Source organism: Perca flavescens, chromosome 16 (assembly GCF_004354835.1).
Source record: "Perca flavescens isolate YP-PL-M2 chromosome 16, PFLA_1.0, whole genome shotgun sequence".
Classification (NCBI taxonomy): domain Eukaryota; kingdom Metazoa; phylum Chordata; class Actinopteri; order Perciformes; family Percidae; genus Perca; species Perca flavescens.
The window spans coordinates 26,650,719-26,677,038 of record NC_041346.1 but is presented as its reverse complement, the minus strand read 5'-3'; the positions used below and the strand labels follow the sequence as shown (position 1 = coordinate 26,677,038).

The window sequence follows — 26,320 nt, the reverse complement described above, 5'->3', positions numbered from 1 at the left end:
TCCTCGATACTTTAGAGGTAATTCGGTCAATTCAATTCAATTTTATTTATAGTATCAAATCATAACAAGAGTTATCTCGAGACACTTTACAGATAGAGTAGGTCTAGACCACACTCTATAATTTATAAAGCCCCAACAATTCCAGCAATTCCAGTAATTCCCTCAAGAGCAAACAGTGTGACAGTGGCGAGGAAAAACTCCCTCGCATAAATCAACTTTTAGACAGGACTTCTGCAGGTTTCACAGAGTCAAATTTAAGACTTTAAGACCTTTATGAATGGAATTTAAGACCTTTATCACAACATCAACTGAGCCCTTGTTAGGTCGGTGCCTAAAAAGTATTGAATTCGGTACCCAGCCCTACTGCAGTAGAGCAGCATGCTCACTGAGCAGATCAGACCTCAGCATATGAGCTGATAGCCCTGATCAGCCAGTAGAGTGCAGTAAAAACCAAGTGTTCACCAAAGACACAGTTTTAGATGACACTCGGTGAATGACCAAGTGAATTTAAGTGCACCGATGATATTTATCTGTACTGTTCATAGCCACTATACTGGTAACAATGAGAGCAGCCCGTTCATTAAAATATGTAAAGAGGCTGGGACTCAAAATTGCCAAAGGCCCGTGAGATTCCAGAGGTCAGTGATTCATTGACAACACTCGCTCTATTTTCATCAGCCTCAGGCTCAATGCACCCACAGACCCAGAGGAATTACTCTGAAAGTCACAGAAGTAAAAAATAACCTTCTTTAAAGGTATTTTATGTGGTAAGTATCGCCTAAAGGTCCCACACTCACACAACTAAGAAGAAAAGAGGGAATCCAGGCAGAGGGCAGCTCTCTGTGTATTAGTCTATACACTGTTTTTAAGGATAATACTGCACATTATACCTTTACATGTAGTTATAAAAGAGTTACAAATATTGTCTTTAAACAGGGGTGTCAAACTCATTTTCGCTAAGGGCCACGCTGGAAAATGAGAATCACATCAAGGGCCAGACATGCTTTTGTTTAAGAGAAAAAGTCAAATATCTTTGACTGTGTTATTGCATGTCTCATATAGTCTTCTCACTTTCAGTTTGGTCAACATAAAGCCCTAAAAACGTCAGCAGGAAACTTCCTTAGCCATCGTAGAGTTCAGGACGTGAAATGAAATTACATTTTTAAAAGCAGCTACCACAAAGCAGACTCGCAACAACCTGTTTCACAGCCTAAATATGAAAACTTCTCTTTCTGTGGGAATGTCTGAGTCTCAAAGTTGGCAAATCTGTGTCGCGTAATTGCAGTTTGAAAACAGTTTCCCATATTTTTGGTTTGTAGCACACTTAGGCAGGCCAAAATGTAGCGTGAACCTAAATTGATATGCGGGCCGGATCAAAATTTGCGATGGGGCCTTGAGTTTGACACGTGTCTTAAAAGGAATGGTCGATGGCCATAATCAAAATTGGCTAAATTACATTTTGGGTTATAAGGTAGGATATATTATGATTATAAATTATTTGTTCTCTTAAAACGATTTTTATTATTTTTCCTTCTTTCTCTTCAGATGTCCATTTGTTGCGTCACTGCTGACAGTAATGGGAATGCTTCCTTATGCATATATGTACATATATATACTGTATGATGTCTTCCCATTTATACTTCCACAACATAGGCTGTTTATGTGAGTGGATCTCTTGAGTTTATCATGTGATCTGTACATCATATATCATGGTCTGTGTTTATGTGTTGAAAAACATAGTAAAACATAATTGTAAAAATAAAAATCATGATTGTAGAAGATCTGGCCACCCACTCACTGACTCAGATAAGCCTAAAGAATTGACCCTTTTGGGATATAAAGTACAGCTGTTTTAGTGGATACGGGTGACCGGATGCAAACCATTTCTACCTCTGCTAATGAGGCTCGGTTTGTCTGTCTGCAGGATTAGAGACAAACTACTGGCCTGACTTTCATGTAACTTGGTGGAAAGGTTTAGCATGGGCCAAGAAAGAACCCATACAAATTTGGAGCAGATCCAAACTAAGGGCTTTGATGCACAAATTATTGTGCATGATTTTTCCACTAGGAGGAGCTATAGATTTATGTTTACAGCTGCCACCAGGGAAGCCACAGACAGACACTCAGCAGTGATGTTTAGATGCAGAATTTTTTTATTGATTATCACCTTATATTTTATTAGCGTTACAGAGCGTCATCCTCAAATTGTGCATTGTGCAATAGGTTTCCTAGTGATCCTGACTGCTGGTGCTAATAGTTTTGGAAATATCTGCAGTTGCAGATCTGTGTATTATAGCTGAACTATTGGCCTTGGCGGAGGTTGGCGCTGTCTAAGAGCCCTTCTAGTTCTTTCTGTGTTAGCAACATGGCAGACAGTTGTTGGTAAAATAACTGAGAAGTGGCACTCTACACATCACTAACATGCAACATGCACTCTTCCATTCACTCCCGAGGGAGAGAACACATCCATTGATGCACTGAACCCCCAAACTGCTCCAGAGATGCTGCATCAAGGCTGACCCTGCGCTACTCCCTTAAAATAAAATTGTGTTTTGTGTGTACAAAATGAGGGATTCCCACAAAAGACGCATTTCAACTACCAATTGGCTTGTGTACATTGTGTAGAATGACAAATAGTTTTTTTTTATTTTTTATTTAGAGACTCAAGTCCAATGCCCCTGTGGAGAAAAAAGGTATTCATCACACAGATACACCCACACACTAAGTATGCATATATGAAAAAAAAACACCTAACCCTAAAAAAATTCTAACAAAAGGTTTCTCAGCTGCTTTTTGTAGTATTAGGTGTCCTTAATAACATACTAAAAGTTTACCAAAGTTTGACCACTATAAAAGTGTAATTTTCAAGATGGCGTCCAAGATGGGCAGGAAGCCCTCAACATATCCTAACTCCTTCATTATTTGACCTAGCCAAGTAATCTTGGTGTCTAACCCCATGTTTTCTGGGTCTATGAATCCACTGGACTTGTCTAAATTGCACTGACATGATGACATACTTATGGAATACATTTTGTGAGATAACTGTAAGGTTTTATCTTTTTTGGGGTGAATCAGAGATGTAAACGATTTAGCCTATGTCATGTAACTCGTATTCAGTATGCATTTTTGGACACATACCCATTTTTTGCTAAAACACAGACTTGACATTCAATGTAAAAGTTATTCCACCCAAAAGTAACTTAGGTTAGGTTAGAGGTTGTGGTGGGTAAAAAAAAAAGATTTACACTACGGTCAAAAGTTTTAGAACACCCCAGTTTTCCAGCTTTTAATTGAAATTCATGCAGTTCAATGTCTTATTGTACTCTGAAATGAAAGAATAGAACAAATGAACAATTTAAGTTAAAAAAGAAATCATGGAATCAATTTATAAACCAAAATGTAGTCTACATTTTTGCCATATTTTGGCAGATATAACAGCTGAACACACTCGTGGCATTCTTTCTACAATGGAAATCAAATATTCTTCAGAAAGTTCTTCCCAACTTAAGTTCCCATAAATGTGTGGCACTTGTAGGTTGCTTTGCTTTCACTTTTCTGTCCAGTTCATCCCAAACCAGCTCAATGGGGTTTAAGTCTGGTGACTATGCTGGCCACTCCATGTTTTTAAGCTTACATCTTATTCTTTTTTCCTAAGGTAGTTCTGGCATAGCTTGGACTTATGTTTTGGGTCATTATTTTGCTGAAGGATGAACCCCTGACCAACTAGGCGCATACCAGAGGGTACTGCATGGCACTGCAAAATGCTGTGGTAGCCGTTTTGGTTCAGGGTGCCTTTTACTCTGTACAAATCACCGACCCTGGATCCAGCAAAACAGCCCCAGACCATCAGGCTTCCTCCTCCATGTTTGACAGTTGATGTCACACACTGAGGAACCATCCTTTCGCCTACTCGACGGCGTACAAAAATCCTGCGTGATGAACCAAAGATTTCAAATGTTGATTCATCAGTCCATAACACCTTCTTCCAGTCTTCAGTAGTCCATTGACGATTGTTCTTGGCCCAGGCAAGCCTCTTTTTCTTATTCTGACGTCTTAGCAATGGCTTTCTTACTGCAACTCGACCTATCAAACCTGCAGCTCAAAGTCTTCTCTTTACAGTTGAAACTGAGACTTGCTTATTACAACCACTATTAAGCTGTGCTTGAAGCTGTTGTCCTGTGAGCTGCCTATTTTTAATAACTTTGCAAACCCTTGGTATTCTCTCAGTGAGCTTCATGAGGAAGTCACCTGAAATGGTTTTCACTTCACAGGTGTGCTTTGTCAGGGTTAATTAGTGGAATTTTTCCCTTATTAATAAAAAAGCAAAGGGTGGCTACTTTGAAGAATCTAAAATATAAGACATGTTTTCAGTTATTTCATACTTTTTTGTTAAGTACATAATTCCATATGTGTTCATTCATAGTTTTGAGGCCTTCAGTGAGAATCTACAATGTAAATAGTCATGAAAATAAAAAGGAAACGCATTGAATGAGAAAGTGTGTCCAAACTTTTGGCTTGTACTGTGTATGTATATATATATATAATTGTGCTTGTAATCAGTTATTTATCATACAAATATGCTAATTGGCCAAAAAATATACAAAAAGTATAAGGTACCAGTATTCATGGTGTAGTAGGAATACAAAGGAGTACTGGTCTTTTTAAGGACCTGGCGGCCGCCATTTTGAAAATGGGGCTTTTCCTGAAGTCAAACTTTGGTAAACTTTTAGTATGTTTTTAAGTACATCTGTACTACTGTAAACCACTGAAAAATCTTTTGTTAGAATTTTTTGTGTCCAATTCAGTCACTGAAGTTCAGACAGTGGGAAGTCCTCCAGCGGCTGTTGCTGACACCTTGAACTACACTTTACTTGAACTTCCACATATTTAATATTTATACCCACTGCATCCACTATATCAACTCTTCATACATATAATAACATTTATTTATGTGTACACCAATGCTTAGTCTATATCGACGATGTTTCATTTTCGGGTATGTTCAGGAAATTCCGCCCCGATGTCCCTCATTTCGGCCAGATGTCCGTTACCTTCCCCTCTCTTTGTGTTTGCGTTCTAAACTCCGGTGGATTTATGAGGACTATGGTTAACTGCTCCTCAGATCTCTGCAGGGTAAATCCACACAGCCAGCTGTTGAATCTGAGTTTTCTGTTGCACGACTAAAACAACTTTTGAAAGTCGACATGTTCCACCAAAACAACTTCCTTCCCGAGGCTATTTTGCAGAGGTACCGTGGCTCCATTTGATTGTAATTGGTTTAAAGGAATGTAAATAAACCAGAGCACATTTTTCTCCATGTGGACTAGCCAGACCCTCCTTCGCAGCGCTGTGGAGGAAGGTCTGGCAATGCGAGACTAATTAATGCACAATGACTAATTCAATTGTTATACATGCAACAGAAATGGAGATGTGGACAGCGATATTGAACTGTGAAAATGGTGGCTCTGCCTCGACTGTTTTATTTCTTTCTCTAAGGCTGTGTGGCAACATGTGCGAACACCACTGAAGGTATGAAAGGAACAGGAGCAGCATCATGTCAGGGCTCATCAACAGGCGCAGGTCTACATCAGCTCCAACAGAGCCTCCAGTCAGCCTCATGGTGCACAGCAGAGGAGTGGGTGAAGACCTAAGAGTATAGAGTCAGTGTGAGACATCCGCAGGTTTGATCTCACACATGGGAAAAGTGTCTGCAGTGCCTCACCTGCCCTGCAGGAGGCAGGGTCGTTAACCTAATGTGGTGGCCCCTGTTGGATCCAACAAGGTTAGAAATGCCTCCCACTTCTCATTTTCTCTCTCTCTCTCTCTCTCTCTCTCTCTCTCTCTCTCTCTCTCTCTCTCTCTCTCTCTCTCTCTCTCTCTCTCTCTCTCTCTCCTGGGCTCCACATCCCCCACCCCCACCTTGTCAAATGCATGGAGCATTTTGTGACAGGCTGTACTTAGGTGCTACAGCAAACCTTGAGCTAAATGCTACTAACATTAGCATGCTAACATGCTCAGATGTTCAGTGGGTGCAATGTTTACCATGCCCACCATCTTAGTTTAGCGTGTTAGCATGCTAACATTAGCTAATTAGCAGCAAACACAAAGAGCAGCGGAGGCTGATGAGCAGGTGTGTATATACCAAAGTTACATTTTGAAAAAATAGAACTTTTAAAACTGATTAGCTTCATGAAGAACCAAGAGGATCATCAAAGGTAATTCATCCTGAGGGTGACACGAATGTCTGCACCCAATTTCATGGCAATCCATACAATAGTTGTCGAGCTATTTCACCAAAATGTCAAATGTTAACCTTATGTAGCGCTAGAGGAAAAGTCAGAGGAACACCAAAGTCATGCCGTGCACCGACAAACATGACCAAAATTTGCCAAACATTGAGCTGTGTCGCTTGAATTTGAATAGCCACAAAGTATCCATGCTTAAAGTGTGTAGATAAATGTCTTGATCCCATGCAGGTAAATGGAAGCCTCAAAGCAACAGATGTCCAAGGACCAAGGACAGATGCATAGTATAGATGCAAGCTATGTGACTAATGTGTATTTTAAAACGACAATTAACAACAGCAGTTTTTAACTGTCAATCTAAATTTGTTGTATCCTTGTTTCACGTTTTATTGTTCTTTTGTTTTACTTTTGATTTATTTTTGTCTTTCACATATTCTATTCTTAACATTCTTGACATCTGCTGCCTCTGTTGTTTTAGTTGCTCAGATGATTGCTTGGTTTTGATTTTGGTTACCCTCTCTGTATAAAAGGTGCTATATAAATAAAGATTTTTATAATCCTAGATAATCACTAAAAAAAAAAAATATATATATATATATATATATATATGGATTGTATAGCCTACATTATGCATATCTATTACATATAAAATTAAGGATAAATATAAACATTTATAATAGAAATGGTAACTATAAAGTGCATTGGCACAAAAGCCACAAATAAATGGTGAGACATAGAACTAAAAATGTGAAAATTGATGAATGAAATAATGCTCTACTGCACATGTGGCATCAACACAAGTAGTCTATGTAAATTGTGTAAGACTGGAGTGCTGAAAGGGAACACATGAGTACATTAATGATTCATACATTCAGACCCTGACTATGTTGCACTCATTTCAAATATATGTTTCTATCTTAGACATTTCAAAGCTTAGGTGCAAACACAATGGAAGCATCATCTCCTGTTGTCTTTGCAGTGACCTTCGAGATGCCGCAGAGGACCTGAGGGTGCACGAGGGGAGATAAAATGATTCATCATCTGTCATGAAGGTAGGCACGCTTTTTTTTTTTTATCCCTTAAAGACCATCAACAGGGCTTTAAATTCTCAGTTTTTTCTCCAAATATTTCAATGTATCTAAGATGTCAGGAGTGAGGTCTTGTATTTTTTAAGAGGGGTAGACATGTTTAACTGAGATAAATAACAGATAAACAATGGCCTTTTATTTGAAACAGAGACTGAGAATAAAAATCTACTAAAATGGTCTAAACTTAACTGTTTAACATTTGATGAGACAATTCTTTTAATATTACAGTTTATTTTCTATCCGGTAAATAAAAAAATAAAAAAAATGCTTTGCTCCTGTATATGATACGCACTGAAATCAATTCCTGTGCTGATATCTAAAAATAACTCTGTGTGTGTATTCTGTACTGGAATGATTTGAAACCACCTCCGTGTTTGATTTGGTGTCAGGGGTTTTAATGGATAACCTCCCTGCACAACACTTACTATTAGCAGCTGTGAGGGGAGACTGTGTCAACACCTTAATAAATGGAAAGTTATTTTCTCCGTGGCTGCAAGTGGAAGAAAAAGTTGCAGGCGCACCTGACAACTAACATCCCTCAGGTGTTGTCTTTGGGGGGCTGAGGGCTGAATGGAGTGTTATTCTCCACTGTCAGTTATGACACAGTGACAGAGGAGGGACTCTCATGTGTGAGAGCGGCCGTCGGACACAAAATGACAAAGGATGAAAGCTGCCGTGGCTAAAAATAACCCCCCCGATGAGAACATGACGAAATCCAGTCACAAGGTGAGACTAAGACAATGGTGACCTGCTGGCAAGCAAAGCAAGTCACAACAAGTTTGATTCATTTCACTGATATGAAGTGACACCAGAGGCTTCTTGGGAGGAAGACGTTTGAAACTGAAAGTCAATGGAATATGTATAAGTGGCCTGCTTGGGCAACCCTGTCTCCCTAGAAATAACCTTTTTTATATACTAATTTGCAACAACAAACATGTTTTGGGAGAAACAGACTTTCTTTTTTTTTATTAAAGAATGTAATTGCAAAATGTTTAGTTACAACGCTTATTATTTATTTTCCCTAAAATATAGGCTCCTGCTAGCCTAGAAATCTAGACTCACCCTAGCGGCAGCAAATTTAATTTGCAGCCAGGGGGGGTCTAGGCACTCTCCATTGACTTGCGAGCTGGAAAAACCAAAATCTGGTCAGGCCAATCACATCTTGTATAGAGTCGGTGGGCGGGCTTATGGCTGCTGCTGCTGGGAACAGCGGTCTTCTGGAAGACTTGGAGTTTTTTTTCTTAAAAAAGGAAGATGTGTTCGGAGTTTTGCCGACTGTATACGGCAAAAGTTTAAAGTTGAATCTATCAACTATCTCCGCTACCTTCTTCGTTGCTCTGCCTGGTTGTAGCGCTATCCTATTGCGTGTAGAGGGAATTTGAAAGACAACCGTTTATCCCACCCCTCGGATTGAGCTCTGTCAATGGTGAGTTCCCAGACCCAACATCTTGATGTGGGTCTGGCTTGTCAGGCTAGGCTCCTGCAGTACAGTTTTTACATTTTTATAGTTATATTCAGGCAGTCACAGGATTTGGTTAAGGTTCTGGAAAGATCGTAATCTTGATGCATGAGAAACATGTTTCCCAAATGAACCGAAATTCTTTCTTTCCCTAACCAAAGTGCTTTTGATGCATAAACCTAACCACACACATATTCTCTGGCATCAAAGTCCAGGACATTGCACGGACATCCTCCACCAGATCACCTTCATTTTACCTTCCCACTGACCTTAACCCTTGTGTTGTCTTTGGATCAAATTTGACCCGTTTTCAAAGATTCTTTATCAGAAATATGGGTTTCTTTCAAACCAAATTAACCAAAAATAACATGGGTGGTTCCCAATGATGCTCTTCGCAAATATGAAATGACCCACTACTTTCATAGAATTTGGGGTGTTTTATTTAATTTTATAGCATTTGTGGTCTTCCCGGGTCAAAATTTTGACCCGGTGGTGCAATGGGGCACTATTTTGCTTTACAGCTGATAAACACACACACGCACACACACATGCATGCACATGCAGAGACATACAGAAACACACACACACACACACACTCACACACACATACACCCACCCCCCCCCAAACACATATTCATACAAAAAGCAGCTGAAAACTACCTCATGTAATGGATCACGTTATTGTGCTTTTTCCAGCACATGGAAATGCACACAAACACACACATACATGGAAAAACATGCACATGTACACATATGTGCGCGCACATGCATTCTCACACACACACACACACACACACACACACACAAATACAAACATACAGACACTTTAAACTACAGCTTACCTTGACCTGGGGATATCCTGGCTAATAATTACAGTTTTTTACAATCACTTTGCTACTAATTTCAAAACCTTGACGTCATTTTTCAAAATTCTAGACGCAAAACTCAAAATGGTCATCACTTGTAAAACAGGCTGTCCAATGTTCAAAACATTGCATGGTGCATTCATATCTTTAAAGAAATCTTGCACTTGCACAATCATTGCTTCAAACTGATTGCGAAATCCCATTGAAACGTTACCTTAGATCACCCACACACAAGCTACCCATAGTTTTACTGTGTCATCGTTCGTACAATCATTAAATATTGTAGTACAAAATAGGGGATACATGTTTCATTATGGTACTAGATGTAAATACATCCCTGTAAAAGCACAGCAGTAGTAGAGAAAATACTACAGACACAGTGGAATCATTGAGCAAAACCTGAAATGTATTGATGAAAAACAATACAGTACAATCACAACATAGGTTGATTTGAATCAAAGCAAAATAATTTGCTACAAAATAGAAAAGAAAAGACAGTACTGTAAAATATCAAATGCAGTGTTCCTCAACTTGCTTGTACTGTAAAAAGCAAAAAAAAGAAGTGATTACTGTACTTCTACATCTTCATCAAATCTGTCTTGTGGATTTGGCCACAGTTTCTCATCTACATTGCAATTAGCCAAACTTCTTGGGGAAAAAAAAAAAAAAAAAAAAATATATATATATATATATATTAAGTTTATAAGTATATATCTCAATCATCCGTAAAGAGTTGGCAGAATTGGACAAGCAATTCCAGAGGCCTCCATCCATACAGTGCAGTACTGTCAATACTGTAAATAGTCTCAAAGGTGGTACATGTAACCATAGAAACAGTGTCTGATACAGTAAACAGTAGTACATTACAGTAAAGAATGATGATGAAATATTACATCCATAGATCATGTAGTCTAATTGGTTCATGCTCCACGCTAATTGGTGACAATGAATCTTGTTATCTTGAAACTTTCATGATGTAAACATGGAATATTGTTTGTCTGTTTCCATACAACTATGCATTAAGAGTAATGCAACAGTTACTTATCATTTTGAGTAGTTGTATCGATTGATAATTAGATCATTGTAATGAAATTAATAGACAATCATCTGAAATGTAATGTGTGAATTGCCTTTTGAAATAGTAGTACTTTGATGTTAAGTTGTGTCATATTGAACAGGTGATCTTTTGAAAAGAATTGTATTTTGATCATTGGTTGTGAGTTTTGCGTCTACAGTTTTGAAAAATTACGTCAAGGTTCTGAAATTAGTGCCAAAGTGATTGTAAAAAACTGTAAACAACTAATGATTGATGATCCTCATTTTACTCAGAAATTGGGTATCATTTCATGTAAATGAGGTCTGTTGACCATGAATGAAAAAAATTAAGTGTAAAACTAGTTGTCATGAGTTGGAATGAAGTTGGATAAAAATAGTAGCACAGAATTGAGTGATTAATTATAATTGTCTATGCTAAGCAGTCCAGGTCACTTTTGACCTGGGAAGACACCAGGTGTGATTATTGGCTGCCATTAAAAGTAATAAAATGTTTTCAAACCAGTATCCTGACAAATCACTAACATATACCAGTCAGTGATTATCCATAAACATAGATTCATCTGATCTTAACTATAATGACAATAATTGATAATTTATGCTTATTTTACTCCAGAAATTAGGTATTATTTCATGCAAATTAAGTTTATTCACCATACATTCCAAAAATAAGTGTAAAACTAGTGGTAATGAGTTAGAATGAAGTTGTCAAGAAGGTGTAAAATAGAATTGGGTGATAATTTATACTTTATGCTTTATTAATAGGCAAAACAGACTGGGTACATTTTGACCCAGGAGGACAACAAATGTGATTATTGGCTGCCATTAAAAAAATTGAAATAGTTTCAAAACAGTATCCTGACTAAACTTTGACTTCTACCTGTCTGTGATAACCCATCAACATATGTTCCTGTTGATCGCAACTGTTAGTCAAAATAAATCATAATTTCAGCTCTTTTTAACTCATAAATTAGGTATAATTTTATATAAATGCATTTTTTTGACCATATATTAAAAAAGTAAGTGTAAAACTAGTGCTAGGTTGGAAAGAAGATGTAACACAGAATTGGGTGATCATTTATACTTCATGCTTTATAAACTGGCAAAACAGACCGGGTAGGACAACAAGTGCATGGTCGACGGGAGGAAAACACAAGGGTTAATCCAAGCAGCAATACCGTTTCTTTTAGCAAAACAAATTAGTGGTACATGTGTTATTTCTAGTAGACAGGTTTTGGCACGGGATGTTCTTTTTATTCCTATCATTTGTCTTCGGACTTCCCCACTGAAGCTGAAATGCAAGTTGTGTACATTTCAACACTTTAAAGCGCCCATATTATGCTCATTTCAGGTTCATAATTGTATTTTAAGGTTGTACCAGAATAGGTTTACATGGTTTAATTTTCGAAAAACACCATTTTTTTGTTGTACCTTACAGCTCTCTCTCACTGCTGCAGATCCTCTTTTCATCTGGTCTCTGTTTTAGCTACAGAGTGAGACCTCTTTTCTTCTTCTTCTGTACTATCTTTGATTGCACATGCTCAGTAGCTCAGATGTAGATCATGTCAGCTAGCTAGCTCCATAGACAGCAAAAGAAAGGCTGTTTCTCCAACTTCGGTCAGTTACAAGGCAGGATTAGCCGGTAGACTTCTAAATGAGGGCGCACATGTAAGTAGTTCTTTTGTAGATTATGGTGAACTTGTGTGTGTTGTAGCAGTGCTTTCCTGATATTCATGAATATCAGATGATGTCAAAACTGACGTCACGGACATCTCAAACTTGTCGGCCGCAATATTGAGTACCTGATTCGGCGAGATCGAAAAGGAACTGAGAAGGCAAGCCGCAGCTGGACCGAAGGAACTTGTGAAGTACTTAGCTAAGCCTTGATATTACACACTCCGGTACAGTAGGTGGCGCTTTGCACCTAAACAAGTTGTTTGCGACCCGCCATTAAACGCAGAAAAGAAAAAAGAAGAAGGAGAAGAAGAAGAATAAAAATAAAAGGAACTAGCTATGCCTTCAGTATGTTGTGCGGTAGGGTGCAACAACAAAAAAGGAGACCCCAAAATATCCTTTTACAGACTATCTCAGGACGAAAATAGACACCATCAGTGGCTTGCAGCCATCAAGAGGACAGACTGGACACCAACTTCAAACACTCGTCTGTGCAGTGCTCATTTTGTCTGTGGTAAGTGGATGTCAATATATTGTTAACGGCTAACGGCTAACGGTCGCTAATCGCCAACCGCCAACCTAAAGATAATAACATACGAATCTTTCCAAACAGTATTAAGCAGTCAGGGTGAATTGTTTCATATACTGTCTAACAGCATGAGTTTAGCGTCAAAGGTCAGTTTATCCTTTAATACAAACTTGTTACAATATCTGGTAGAGACATCACATCAGTCATAAACTGAGGATAATTGTTCAAGCTTAGAACCAGTTTAAGATTGTAGTCTGTCTAGCATTTGTTGGAGTCACCGTTTTGCAAAGCATAGCACATATGAGTTCTTCAGTCCTTATTAACTTCACATACTATTGTTTATTTCACTGACATTGTTGCTTTCTTCCACGTTGTTGACGTTTAGAGATAGTTATTCATAATCTAAATTATACTGTGAATTATTTGTCTCACTAGGTGTGAAGACCCAGAACCCTCTGAACCCTGACTTTGTCCCAACAATATTTCCGTACCTCAGCTCCCCCAACAAGAGGAAGAGGATTAATCAAATGACAAGATTCAAACAAACACAAGAACTGAAGAGAAAAAGAGCAGTTAGTTTGGACAGACAAGAGACTGGAAAAGAAGAAGAGGGAGTGGAGATGGACAAAGATGACAGGCAAGAGTTTGACAGAGAAGACAGACATGAGTTAGATGAAGAAGATGGACAGGAAATTGACGGGGGAGATGAAGAGGGGTTGGGTGGAGAAGACGGACATGAGTTGGATGGAGAAGAGGGACAGGAGATTGACAGAGAGGAGCCTGGAATGGAGACTAGCAGTGATGTAGGATTATCTCTAGGTTCCTGTGGAAATGCCTCTTGTGAAGCCGCAATGAAACAATTAAATGAGGAGTGCGTAAGATTACAGACAGAAATTTGGAAGCTCAAGGGTCAAGTAAAGTCATTGTCTTTCGACCAAGAAAGTTTGAAGGACAAAGATGATAAAGTACATAAATGAACTGGCCTTCCTTCATATGTAAAACTAATTGTTGTTTTCTCTTTTATCTCATCATTCCTAAAGTTGAAATCCAGTTTGTCCCCTTTTCAGCAGTTTCTTTTGAAATTAATGCGCCTGAGAATGAACTTGCCACTTTTCTTTTTAGCTCATGTATTTCATGTATCAACGTCAACTGCTGGTCGGCCTGAATGTAATGAATATTAGGCTGTGTAATGTCATAAAGTGGCCAAGCAAAGATCAGATCCTTTGTAGTCTCCCAATGTGTTATAGAAACGGCTTTGAAAATTGTACCAGTATTATTGATTGCTTTGAAATTTTTAGCGAAAGACAAACGTATTCTCAGTATAAGCATCATAACACAGTTAAATACCTCATCTCCATAACTCCACCAGGGGTTATCAGCTTTGTTTCGAAAGGTTGGGGCGGGAGGACAAGTGACAAGCATGTGACTGAGCACAGTGGATTTCTTGACTTATTGTCCCCTGGAGATGTTGTTCTCGCAGACAGGGGGTTTAAGGTGGCAGAGTCTTTGGTTCTTGTTAATGTTCGACTCAAGATACCGGCATTTACTAAAGGAAAACAGCAGCTTCACCCAGCTGAAGTTGAGTCATCGCGGGGACTGGCAGCAGTGCGCATCCATGTGGAGAGAGTTATAGGCCTCGTACGGAATAAATACACCATTTTGCAAGGAACTATACCAATAACTCTGTGCTACTCAACCCCAGATGGACTCACACCTCTGGACAAGATGGTGAAAGTGTGCTGTGCCCTCTGTAATCTTTGCCCCCCTGTTGTTCCAAAGGAGTGAATAAATTTGTGTCAATACATTCATTTCATGTCATTCATTAGTCTATTATGTCTTTTATGCGACATTAATAAGACACACAGGAAACTGTTAATGGCTGATACAGTACAAATATTTTATTTATTTCAATGTCAAACTTCTTCAAAACAGAAGAACAAGACCAGTAAAACTCATTGCTTATTAATTAATTTAGCAGGATATGGAATTGGATAAATGGATATATTTTCAAGATATAAATGGTATATATTGATATATACCATTTATATACAGTGGGGGAAATAAGTATTTGACCCCTTGCTGATTTTGCAGGTTTGCCCACTTACAAAGAATGCAAAAATCTACAATTTTAATCATATGTACATTCTAACAGTGAAAGACAGAATCCCAAAGAAAATTCCAGAAAATCACATCATATGAATTTATTAAAATTGATAACCATCTGATGAGGAAAACAAGTATTTGACCCCCTGGACAAACAGCAAGTATTCTGGCTCCTACAAGCCAGTTAGTCTTTCTTTAAGACACAGCCCCAATCCGAACCAATTATCTACATCAAATACACCTGCCTCACCTCGTTACCTATATAAAAGACACCTGTCAACACCCAAACAACCAGCATCCAACATCACCACCATGGGCAAGACCAAAGAGCTTTCTACGGACATCAGGGACAAGATTGTTGATCTGCACAAGGCTGGGATGGGCTACAAGAGAATCGGAAAGCAACTTGGAGAGAAAAGATCAACTGTCGGTGCAGTTATCAGGAAATGGAAGAAGCACCACACCACCGCCAACCTCCCTCGGTCTGGGCCTCCACACAAGATCTTGCCTCGTGGGGTGTCCCTGATCATGCCAACGGTGAGGAATCATCCCAAAACCACAAGGGGGGAACTGATGAATCAACTGAAGGCAGCTGGGACCACAGTTACAAAAGAAACGGTTGGTAACACACTACGCCGTCATGGATTGAAATCCTGCAGCGCACGCAAGGTCCCCCTGCTCAAGAAGAAACATGTACAGGCCCGCATGAAGTTCGCCATTCACCACCTGGACGACTCAGAAGAGGCCTGGAAGAAGGTGATGTGGTCAGACGAGACCAAAATAGAACTTTTTGGCCTCAACTCAACTCGTCGTGTTTGGAGGGCAAAGAACACAGAGTACAACCCAAAGAACACCATCCCCACCGTCAAGCATGGTGGTGGCAACATCATGCTTTGGGGGTGCTTTTCAGCCAAGGGGACGGGACAACTCCATCGTATTGAGGGGAGGATGGACGGGGCCATGTATCGTGGAATTCTGGACCGACATCTCCGTCCCTCAGTGAGAGAGCTGAAGATGGGTCGAGGATGGGTGTTTCAGCACGACAACGACCCTAAGCACACCGCCAAAGCAACAAAAGAGTGGCTGAAGAAGAAGCACATCAAGGTTCTGGAGTGGCCTAGCCAGTCTCCAGACCTGATTCCGATTGAAAATCTTTGGAGGGAGCTTAAAATTCGAGTTGCCAGGCGACACAACCGGAACCTGAATGATTTGGAGGCTGTCTGCAGGGAGGAGTGGGCCAACATCCCTGCCGAAATGTGCACAAACCTTGTCACCAACTATAAAAACCGTTTGACATCTGTGCTGGCCAATAATGGCTTTTCTACAAAATATTAACATGCTGTTTGTCCAGGGGGTCAAATACTTGTTTTTCCTCATCAGATGGTTATCAATTTTAATAAATTCATATGATGTGATTTTCTGGAATTTTCTTTGGGATTCTGTCTTTCCCTGTTAGAATGTACATATGATTAAAATTGTAGATTTTTGCATTCTTTGTAAGTGGGCAAACCTGCAAAATCAGCAAGGGGTCAAATACTTATTTCCCCCACTGTATATATATTTATAAATGGTATATATAGTAATAGTATAAATAGTATTTACAATTTGCCAGACAACTGGACAGGGCACTCAAATCTAGTTTGCATACTCCAAAACCAGCTGAAAGGCAACCTCCCCACCAAAATAACTATATACAAATCAAAGAAAGCAAAATAACAAATAAAGAGAATCATGCACAGAAAACTTGATACAGTCTACAATGTAACAGTATACCATGTAGGTATGTGCGTGCGTGTGTGCCGTCAAGACTACAGGGAATGAACTAATACAATCTGAAGCATAAAGTCTTATTCTCTAGATCAGAGATCTTCAACGGGGTCAAAATTATTGTTAATTTTTTGAAAGTGTGAAAAAACCCACTGATGATAGGCTTACTGGCCCATAAGTAAGGTAGCCACTAAGATCCACAGATACAGTTCATCCTAAGGATTCACTGTGCCATATGTATGTTTAACATTAAAACATGAATTATAAAATCATACCAAGAATTAATAGGCTATTTTAAGTTTAGTATTCTATGTACTAAAAAGGTAGGTATAAAGGCTTTATGCTGCTCTACACCTTACTGTAGGCCCAGTTTAATATGCAACTCAATTTTATAAAATATATGTAGTAGAGGGTCCCTGCTCCGTCTCTTTCAGTTAAGGGGTCCTTGGCTTAAAAAATGTTGAAGGCCCCTGCTCTAGGAGTAACAGTCTACCGTACTTGTGTGTGTGTGTGTGTGTGTGTGTGTGTGTGTGTGTGTGTGTGTGTGTGTGTGTGTGTGTGTGTGTGTGTGTGTGTGTGTGTATAGCCAACACAACAGGGAATCTTAACTAATACAGTGTTTCATTTATTCTGGATTTTCCTGCATTCATAACATTTCCACACTTTTGGAACTCTAGTCAAACGCAAGCCAGACCTGTGGAAGAGCCCTCTTTTGCACTGTTTAGATGCACAGATTACTGCATTCTCTGGCTCTGCAGCTGGTTCACCACAATAGCACCCTGACTGGGGCTGTTGCTCTGAGGTTGGGGAAACCACTGGACGTGGTACTGTGTAATATTTCCCAAGAAGTTCTGGCAAAATCCTAGTTTTAATAAATTTTTCTACTCCACTGTATGTCTTATTGAAGAACACTTCATCAAACTGAATGCGCTGAATAAATATTTCCACACTACAAAGTCACCATACTGGACCTCAGCAATGCGCATTTGTACTTGGACTTGTGCCATATATTTGTGATTCGGCTTTAGCGCTATCACATTGTCCTTTGCCATTAGACAAAAGTTTGTGTCAGCATTGCAGCTGTTGACAATAGACTGATCTTTAAGAGTAACAGGGCATTTTATCTCAAGCACACCTCTACCGTGGCAAGCACAGGTAATAGTTCCATCCGGCGATGCACCGATCCATGGCAGTGATTTGTTGATGATTAGGCCTGTTGTCTGCACTTGAAAATCAATGTGATGATCTTGCAATGCTGTGATGTACTGTGTCCTTGCTGTTAGCTCACTCACATGTCCCCATCTAGAAAAATAAAGAATAATTTATACTTTAATACATTAGCAATATAGTATGCACTGCAAATCAAGAATAAAGTGTTCATTATTCTCTATGGAGTGCACACACCATTATGTACATGTAATGGCAGTCTCTTTTGAGAAACATGGAAACGTTGTATATTTAGGATTGGGATCATATTCTCAGCTTGTATCATTAAGTCCTTTAAGTGGGATTGTAAGGACATCATTGTTCCTCTGAAATATGGCTATGACAAATAGAATGAAAACCAGCCCTGGGCAGCATACTTTGATATGTAGTCTCTCTTTGTACATTTCTATCGTTACCTCATTGCCCCTGTAGACACCTGACAGGACCGGGGATAGCAAATCCTCTTAATCAAGGATGCAGCACTGCCTGACCTGCCTGCTTTGTGGAAGACTGATGCTGTTACTCTGCCTGCTCTTTGCTCAAACCAAACCTCACTGGCAGACTGTGCTCTGGTTGCCTCTTCTACTGATTAGGACTGAAAGTTGAAAAATGTAATTCTATTTCAACAAAATAAAGCTATTAATGTAAACATAAAACTAAAGACTTGCAATTTGTCAGTACATACCTGTTGCTCTGTTATCTGAAGATTGTCAAAGATGCGTTAAGGACGACAAATCAGCATGCAACTTTGCCTTTGAATATAATTTAGAAAGTGGTTCTGGCAAATTCAGTTGAAGGGTCTTTGGTTTGTATCTGTGAAAGTGGCCCTCGATCACAGACAAGATAGCAGTCCCCTTAGTACTTTCTTCCTGAACATCACATTCATACAGCTTTTGGTAGAAGTCCATATTATCCTCTTCTGTAGGGACATGAATGCTGGGTTGTGGGGAGTATGTTACAGTCTTCTTCTTCATGAATGACATGTTGCAGATTTCCTCGTACTGTACCTTCCCAGTTTTACTCGGAAGAACCCAGGCACAGGACATCTCTGTACTGGACAGTCCATCTTTAAGATTTACCGCTGCTAAGACAGCATACATGAGAGCAGCTGCATGCGAGCATGCTTCACCCAATCCCGCTTTGCAGGTGCAGTGGGCCATTAAAATTGTCCCATTATCATGGACCACGATCCATGGTTGTGTGGGGGTCATGTTGACGGCCTGAGAGTGGTTCACCTTAAGGGAAGACAGCAGACCAATTAGTCTAGTAAAATCAACTCAGTTGTCAATCAATGCATTTACAACACAGTGCCATGTTACACACACAACAGTTTTTTTTATAGTGTACTAAGGGAGTGGAGAGAGAGAAAGAGAGAGAGAGTGAGTATGTGTATTTCATGTTACATGTTACTGTTTCCCTTAATGCTGTCTAATTGTTACAGTAAAAACACTTGTTAAAGCAACCCTGAATTGAATTATGAGAGAGCTCTTAAAAAAGACCATGCCTGTTATTTCCTCCCCAAAACATGAAAACACAACGCTTTTCATTCGTTCTTGTAGTTTGTTTTGAAACCATGACCAGATGATTTAGCTACCCCTTGTGCTGACATACACTAGAGAACAGCTAGAAGTTAGTCTAGATAGCCTTGAGTTGTTATGCTGGCTGCTAACAGCTGTTTACAAAGTTGGGTTAAAAGAACACTGACCTTTCCTTTCACGAGAAACATCTTCTTGTTGTGAAGGTGCCATATCTTCGAGTCAAGGACCCAGCCTGCAAAAAGTACCGATATGCCTCGGTACTCTTGTACGCTTTGAGGCTTTCACCAGTGTATGGCGACGGATTATGTATAAGGTAAATATATATGTCATTGAATGCCAGGATTGGTAGACAGAGGCTGGAAGAACGTATCAGGTATCGAGTAGGGATCACATCCTAACGAGGATATTTTTTGAAAGTAACATTTCTTTTCATGGCAGTCGAGGTGCGAAATGTTGCCTTTCGTAGCCATTTAGCTACACTGTATCCGTACGAAGCTGTAAATTGTAGCAAGCTTGTCAGTTGTTACGGTTGGTACTCGCTCCGCCCACGGCCCCGCCCGGCCGGTACTCAAGATGGCGACAGTCAGTTGGAAAAAGAGTGTGATGACGTAAAAGGTCATGTGACTGATATTCATGAATAGAACGAGGTAGCATGCTAGCATGTTAAAGCTAGCATGCTAACGGTTGCAGTTAGCCAGCTCGTTTCGGCTTGTGACGTAGAAAGCCATGCCGATTTTGACCAGCTCACCCGGAGACTGAAGGCAGGACACATTCAGAAACCGTATCTCACTCAAAACAGCATGGATGGATTTTTTTCAAAGTTTGTATGCGTGTGGAAGCACCAGAGACACAAAATAACACCTCAAATCCCAGTAAAAGTGATTTTCTTTTTCATAATATGGGCACTTTAAAGTCCTGTATCCCTCTATCTGTAGTGTAGTCTATATCCTTGACGTTCCACTTTCGGGATTGCTCCGTTGCTGGCAGATTTCCGCCGGATATCCGCCGGATTTCACTCATTTAGGCTGGATATCCGTTGCCTTGGGCTTCCTGTGTTGGAATTTTAAACTCCGGTGGATTTATGAGGACTTTGGTTAACTGTTCCTCAGAACTTGACCCATGTTGTGCCTTAAAAGGTTTTTAACACGTTGCATTAGAGGGTTAAGATGACTACAAGTACATTTCCTTAACAGGTCTTAACCCATCCTCTGAAGTGCTTCAGAGGGCTGGAGTCACTTCAGGGATGTAAGTGTTGCAGACACATGTGTTAAAAGACCCATGCATGGCCCAGAGTCTGATGAATCCCCACGGGGGCTCCAGGGTTATGCTGAGGCATGTTTTGTTTTCCACTTTGATTAAAACCTGGAAAAAAAAGATGGTTACCATGGGAGTCTCACCTGTGGAATTAATTATCGGCACAAAGAGTATAGGCTCACTTAGCTTCTCCTCATTTCCTCATAAACAAGCTGTGCCACAGCGTCTCTCCTCTCAGTTATACGGGACTCTAACCAGGTAAGAACACCTCTCCCGCAAGATATCTATTTTTTTACACTTATGGAAATAAGATTCATTATATTGCATGATAAAATTGTGAAGCGTTTTCATTGTCAGGAAGCCGCAAGAGTTCTCATCCTTCCAGCAGAATGCGGAGCCAGCTCGAGGGTGCAATGGATGCACTGATAACGGTTTTCTACAACTACTCTGGACAGGATGGAGACAAATACAAGCTCAACAAGGGCGAGTTAAAGGAACTCCTCAACACAGAGCTCAATGACTTCCTCACGGTAAAGTAGACATGTCTGCATGCATGATCATGTTATTCATTTATTGTGTATTTAAGTAGAAGTTGTCACATCATGAAGTAGAATTTTCAGATTGTTTGCTAAGCTTTTTGTTGCATTGAATAGAGACAAGTCTTCCAAAAAGGTAACATTTGCTCATAAGCTCAGTAGGTACCAATGTGTTTTAAACAGAAAAGTCGAGGCGAAGTTCAGACGGACAGACCACTGAAGCATCTGCAGGGAGAGTTTCAGGACTTTAGGCCTTTATGTCCTGACACCACAATGAAACACATTGCAGACTGCTTTGTCCGCTTAGACTTATGCTGTAAATAATAACCGCTCATTTATTAGCTGTTATTTCAAGTAGCTGGAATATTTTTCTAAAACTGGATGAAGCATTTTGTTATCTTTGCCATCAAATTTGGCTAATTGTTTTTTAATGAATGCTTTGGTTTTTTTATGGTTTTTCTCAAGCAACATACATTTCTGATACATTGCTTAAAATATAGCTTTGTTTTAATCAGTGTCGTATATGTTAAAATAGGCAAGAGCTGATCATATTAAACATTTTTATTATTAATATTTGTGGATAGAAGTGTGAATGCAGACTCATTGACAGATCTCCTCTGACCCTAGAACCGCCCCTGATTAGGAACATGTTGGTGCACCAAAGTGTGACCTTTTACATCTCCCTTATTTCCTCAATGGATCTATAATGACCAATAGTAATGATGGTCATTTACTTATTCCAGATCTTTGCGTGGCGCTTTGTGTTCAGATGGTTTAAAATCAGAGCATTCCGACCTTGTCTGAGGAAATTGTTTTCTCATTGATTGCTATCCTGCTGGTGGCCCTCACATCCCAGCACTGTGTGAAATAAAGGATGTGGAGAGGGAGATAGATGAGGTCATTCCAGATAAGACCCCAGCCCCCCTGAGTTCGCGTGATAGCGGCGCGTATGAGCCTGCGATTCCAAATGATTGAGACCACCATGTTAACAAAAGGGCCGAGGCCTGAGAGTCAAACGTCTGATGCCTTCAGATATATATATATATATATATATATATATTTTTTATTCTTCTGACTTCTTGTACTCCCTCATGCGGACGGGAAGCCTCAGGTGCTCACAAATCATCATCATCAGTGGCCCATATCGCCTCCAAAAATAGACATGATGTCATCACATCCCTCGGGCTGCTGGCACCTCTGAGAATAGACGCAGCCACAGCGTAACATTCACCCTTGGTCTCCTCTGACAGAAAACATTGACACTTCCCAAAACCAAGATATGATAGATTACTGCGTGTATGTATAGTTTAGTTTAGAAACGAGTGGGTAGTATTAAAACGATTTTTTTTCGGACTGAAAATCCAGACAGCAGAGGAAAGGAAAGCTTCATTTTAATTTGTTTCTATACTTTTTGATTATTTCAGTTTAGCTAAAGTTGTCTCTCAGTTCAGGGTTGGCAATTTGAATTTAGATAGTTTATTTTATTTTTACTACTTTATTCTATTTAATCAATTTTATTTAGGTTTGAATATATAAATATTTAAATGTTGACCCACTTTGATTTTTCAAGTCATTGTGAAGTCTCACTGACTCTCAAATCCATGTATCTCAGTTTTTTTCTTTTTCAGATAAACTTATTCTTCTACTTTGAAATCTAAATAAACCATATTTAAAAATTAAACCATAAAACATTATTACATTATAGGAAAAATACGTTGTCAACAAGGCTAAGTTAAAAAACATGAACAGTTGATGTTTTGGAGATACGTGGTTTTCACAGAACAATGTAGCTAAGTCATCAAACTGTCAAATTTATTTTTGTCGGGAATAAACATGGTAATATCTGTATTTCACAGTCACAACAGACATTTTTCCTATTTACAGTATTTTTATTTTCATTTAGCTTTTTTTTTTGTGCTGTGTGTGTTTTTTTATTATATATGCAGCCATGTTACTGTGAAACAGGGCTTTGCCGGAAAGGAGAAAGCATAAAGGTGATATTTTAAAAGTAAATGAAAAGTATATAATCCTATAGTTTTTGTTCTGAATTTCTTTACTGATAAGTAATGCAGGATTTATTGTCTTTTCACGTCCCAGTCATACTGCCAACTTTATTTTGATTTTTTTTCCTTTTATTTAGCACATCAAAATAACTTGTACACAGTAACCAATCCATCCTATAAAAACATTTGTAAGGAAGACAAGAACCCCCAAGGGACCCAGAGTGTATCTCTTTAACATAGAGTATGATTATAGTTTAATATGAAACAACAAAGTAAAAGACAAAAGAGAAACCAAATTACATAATACAAGATATACACATCAATACATTTATATTGATGTCATTTTCACTCTCTCAAATGTAGTTTTGAGTCTTTTTAACCATAAAAAATCAAAACCACATTTAAAACGTGCGGCTGAGGCGATATTTTTCTAATTAAAAGAATAAAAGAAAACCCTCGAGTAAGTTAGCCCTCACGGTGGACTAGATTACTAAAAAATGTTAACTTTAATGAGTGCCACGACGCAAAGATCACCGGCGCCTCGGAGGTTGGAGGGCGTAAAAGGAAAGCTACGTCTTGTTTCTGGATCCTGGGGGAAATGAGCAAAAGCAATAAATGTCGTGTGTGTGTGATCCGCTGCTGCTCATGGCTCATTCAGCAGCGACATCACTCTGCTCTCCACTAGACACTGACGGCTTTTTGCCTTGAGTCAATACCAAGCATTCGTGGTTGTGACTCATCCTGCACGGACGGACTGATATTTCCTACATTACAACTTAAAAAGGTATTTTAAGTGCTCTGACAGGGATCTGAAGTGTCAATGCTGTTGGCTTACAAGGCCATACGAATCATTACGAGACTAAAAGCTAGAAAAAGTCCCATTTGTTGCACTAATATTCTCTTTTTATTTTTTTCAGTCTCAGAAGGATCCGATGCTCGTGGAGAAAATCATGAACGACCTGGACACGAACAAAGACAACGAGGTGGATTTCAATGAGTTTGTCGTGTTGGTGGCCGCCCTGACTGTTGCCTGCAATGACTTCTTCCAAGAGCAGAAGAAGAAAACCAAGTAGATGTCTCGTGAAAACCAGCTGGAAATCTCCAATTGTTTAAAAATGTCGTAACATTAAAAAACAATACAGTAAATGTAACATCAGTTGAATCCTTTGTTTTAGCATTCCCCGCTGAATAGGATCGTGAATGTAATATTTATGAATGTAGACACTCTGTCCTATTGTCACAGATTTAAAAACTAAATTTAGTTGTCCTACTAATTTTCAGCCCGGAGCTGTTAAACGACTTTGATCTCACACCGTGCTTTTTCTGATCCAAATTATAGTCATTCTTATATTCGAGTGATGTTTGTAACTAGAAAATACAAAAGTAATGGTCATGGTGTTGTCATTGTCACCTTTTTTTATTGTTTTTGTAGCTTTACATAGACTGTAAGTGGACATAGCCACCGTGACGTCACCCATTGGTTTGTGGACCTCTGTTTTAAATCGAGTTTGGCATTTCGGCCGTCGTCATCTTGGTTTTTTGGTAACCATATTTGGACAAGAAGTTGGAGCCAAGTTATCAGCTAATGCTAGCTAGCTAGCTAGCTTGGTTAGCAATGTGCAACCGTAATTCTCTTTAACTGTGATGTTATTTGGTGTGCTAATTTTGGCTAGCAACATAACGGACTAAAATGACAATATACCGGAAAAATTAACAACTGGTTTAAGGCGACCAAGTTAGCAACTTTCATGAACCGACAAAGAGAGTCAAAGTTCTAAGACGAAAACACCCAAAACAAGTTCATGACTATTTTAATGTACACAGCAGTGTTGTAGTCAAGACCACCTAAACCGAGACCAAGTCATTTGGTGAACAACTGAAACATACAGTATATACACAACTAGCTAATACTGTATAACTTTTTTTCAACCCTATTTCCCTATGTTTTTGTGTCTAAGTGACTGATAGGAACAACTATCTTTGACATTGGTCCAGTATTAAGCTAGATTGCTGCAGTTGGCAGCAGCGAAACAAGCTACGCTGTAATTTAATAGGGCAATTGTCTAGCTTGTATTTAACTTCACAAAGGTGCTCGTTTTGCCACTGACAGGCTCAGATTAATATTCTGTCTTGACCACATTATGGAAAGGATTTCTAAGGAGGTCGACCTGTCTGTTAAAAAGTAAGATCCTTTTTTTAAACAAAACAACATCCGCTAAATTGCGTTTGCTAAACCCACCAGACTCCATGTAAATATAATTTTAGCATCGTAAAGACCACTTCATTCAAAGTCGACAGAAACAAAATAAAACTATGAAAAGCCGTTTTCGGTCGTCTTTCCACTTTTCTAACCATCACTAACCATTTTGGTTATAACAAACACATAGTTTACCGATTTACAAAAAGTGGTCTTGAGACAAACACCGGTCTTGAGTACTACAACACTGGTACACAGTGCCATGGTTAGCATTGCTATCCCTCTATCATGATTGACAGGTCGGCGTGTAGCCACTTCCTAAAGCATCCCCTACTTTATCATCTATTTTACTCCTAATGGGACCATAAATTACTAAATGAACATCATGCTGTATTGAAGAAGACATGGAAGCATTGAATCCATAAACTTATTAGGACAATATTGACTGAGGTAATAAATCAAGGGAGAAATAGGGTCCTTTTCCCATAGACTTGTGTAGAAACTGACTTCTCTTTGCAACAAGTGGAGTAGTTGCCCCAAGCCGGTCGCCAGAAAGAATGCAGGTTTGCTTTTCAGGCCCGGAGGTTGAGCAGTGTTTTATCCCAAACCTGGGTGCATTGGTGGAATGTAACTAAGTACATTTACTCCACTACTGTACTTAAGTACACATTTGAGGTACTTGTACTTTACTTGAGTCTTTTCTTTTCTTGCAACTTTCTACTTCACTACATTTCAGAGAGAAATAGTTTATGAAATAAAATGTTTTATTCTAAATTAAACTTCCCAACAATATAACGGCCTA

General features: G+C 39.2%; 1 protein-coding gene across 4 annotated transcripts; it reads left to right on the top strand.

The window, feature by feature from the left end:
- Positions 1-5,698: 5,698 nt before the first annotated feature.
- s100z (S100 calcium binding protein Z) lies at positions 5,699-24,473 on the top strand. Of its 4 annotated transcripts, none has more exons than XM_028601646.1 (4): positions 5,699-5,782; positions 7,225-7,297; positions 21,140-21,312; positions 24,239-24,473. In XM_028601646.1, exons 3-4 carry the CDS (start codon positions 21,172-21,174, stop codon positions 24,392-24,394), a joined length of 297 nt encoding a protein of 98 aa, XP_028457447.1. In that variant the 5' UTR covers positions 5,699-5,782; positions 7,225-7,297; positions 21,140-21,171; the 3' UTR covers positions 24,395-24,473. The 4 variants fall into 4 exon arrangements, with proteins under 4 accessions (XP_028457447.1, XP_028457446.1, XP_028457448.1 ...); XM_028601645.1 differs by lacking the exon at positions 5,699-5,782 and adding an exon at positions 5,974-6,215; XM_028601647.1 differs by lacking the exons at positions 5,699-5,782; positions 7,225-7,297 and adding an exon at positions 20,833-21,040.
- The last annotated feature ends 1,847 nt before the right edge of the window (positions 24,474-26,320 follow it).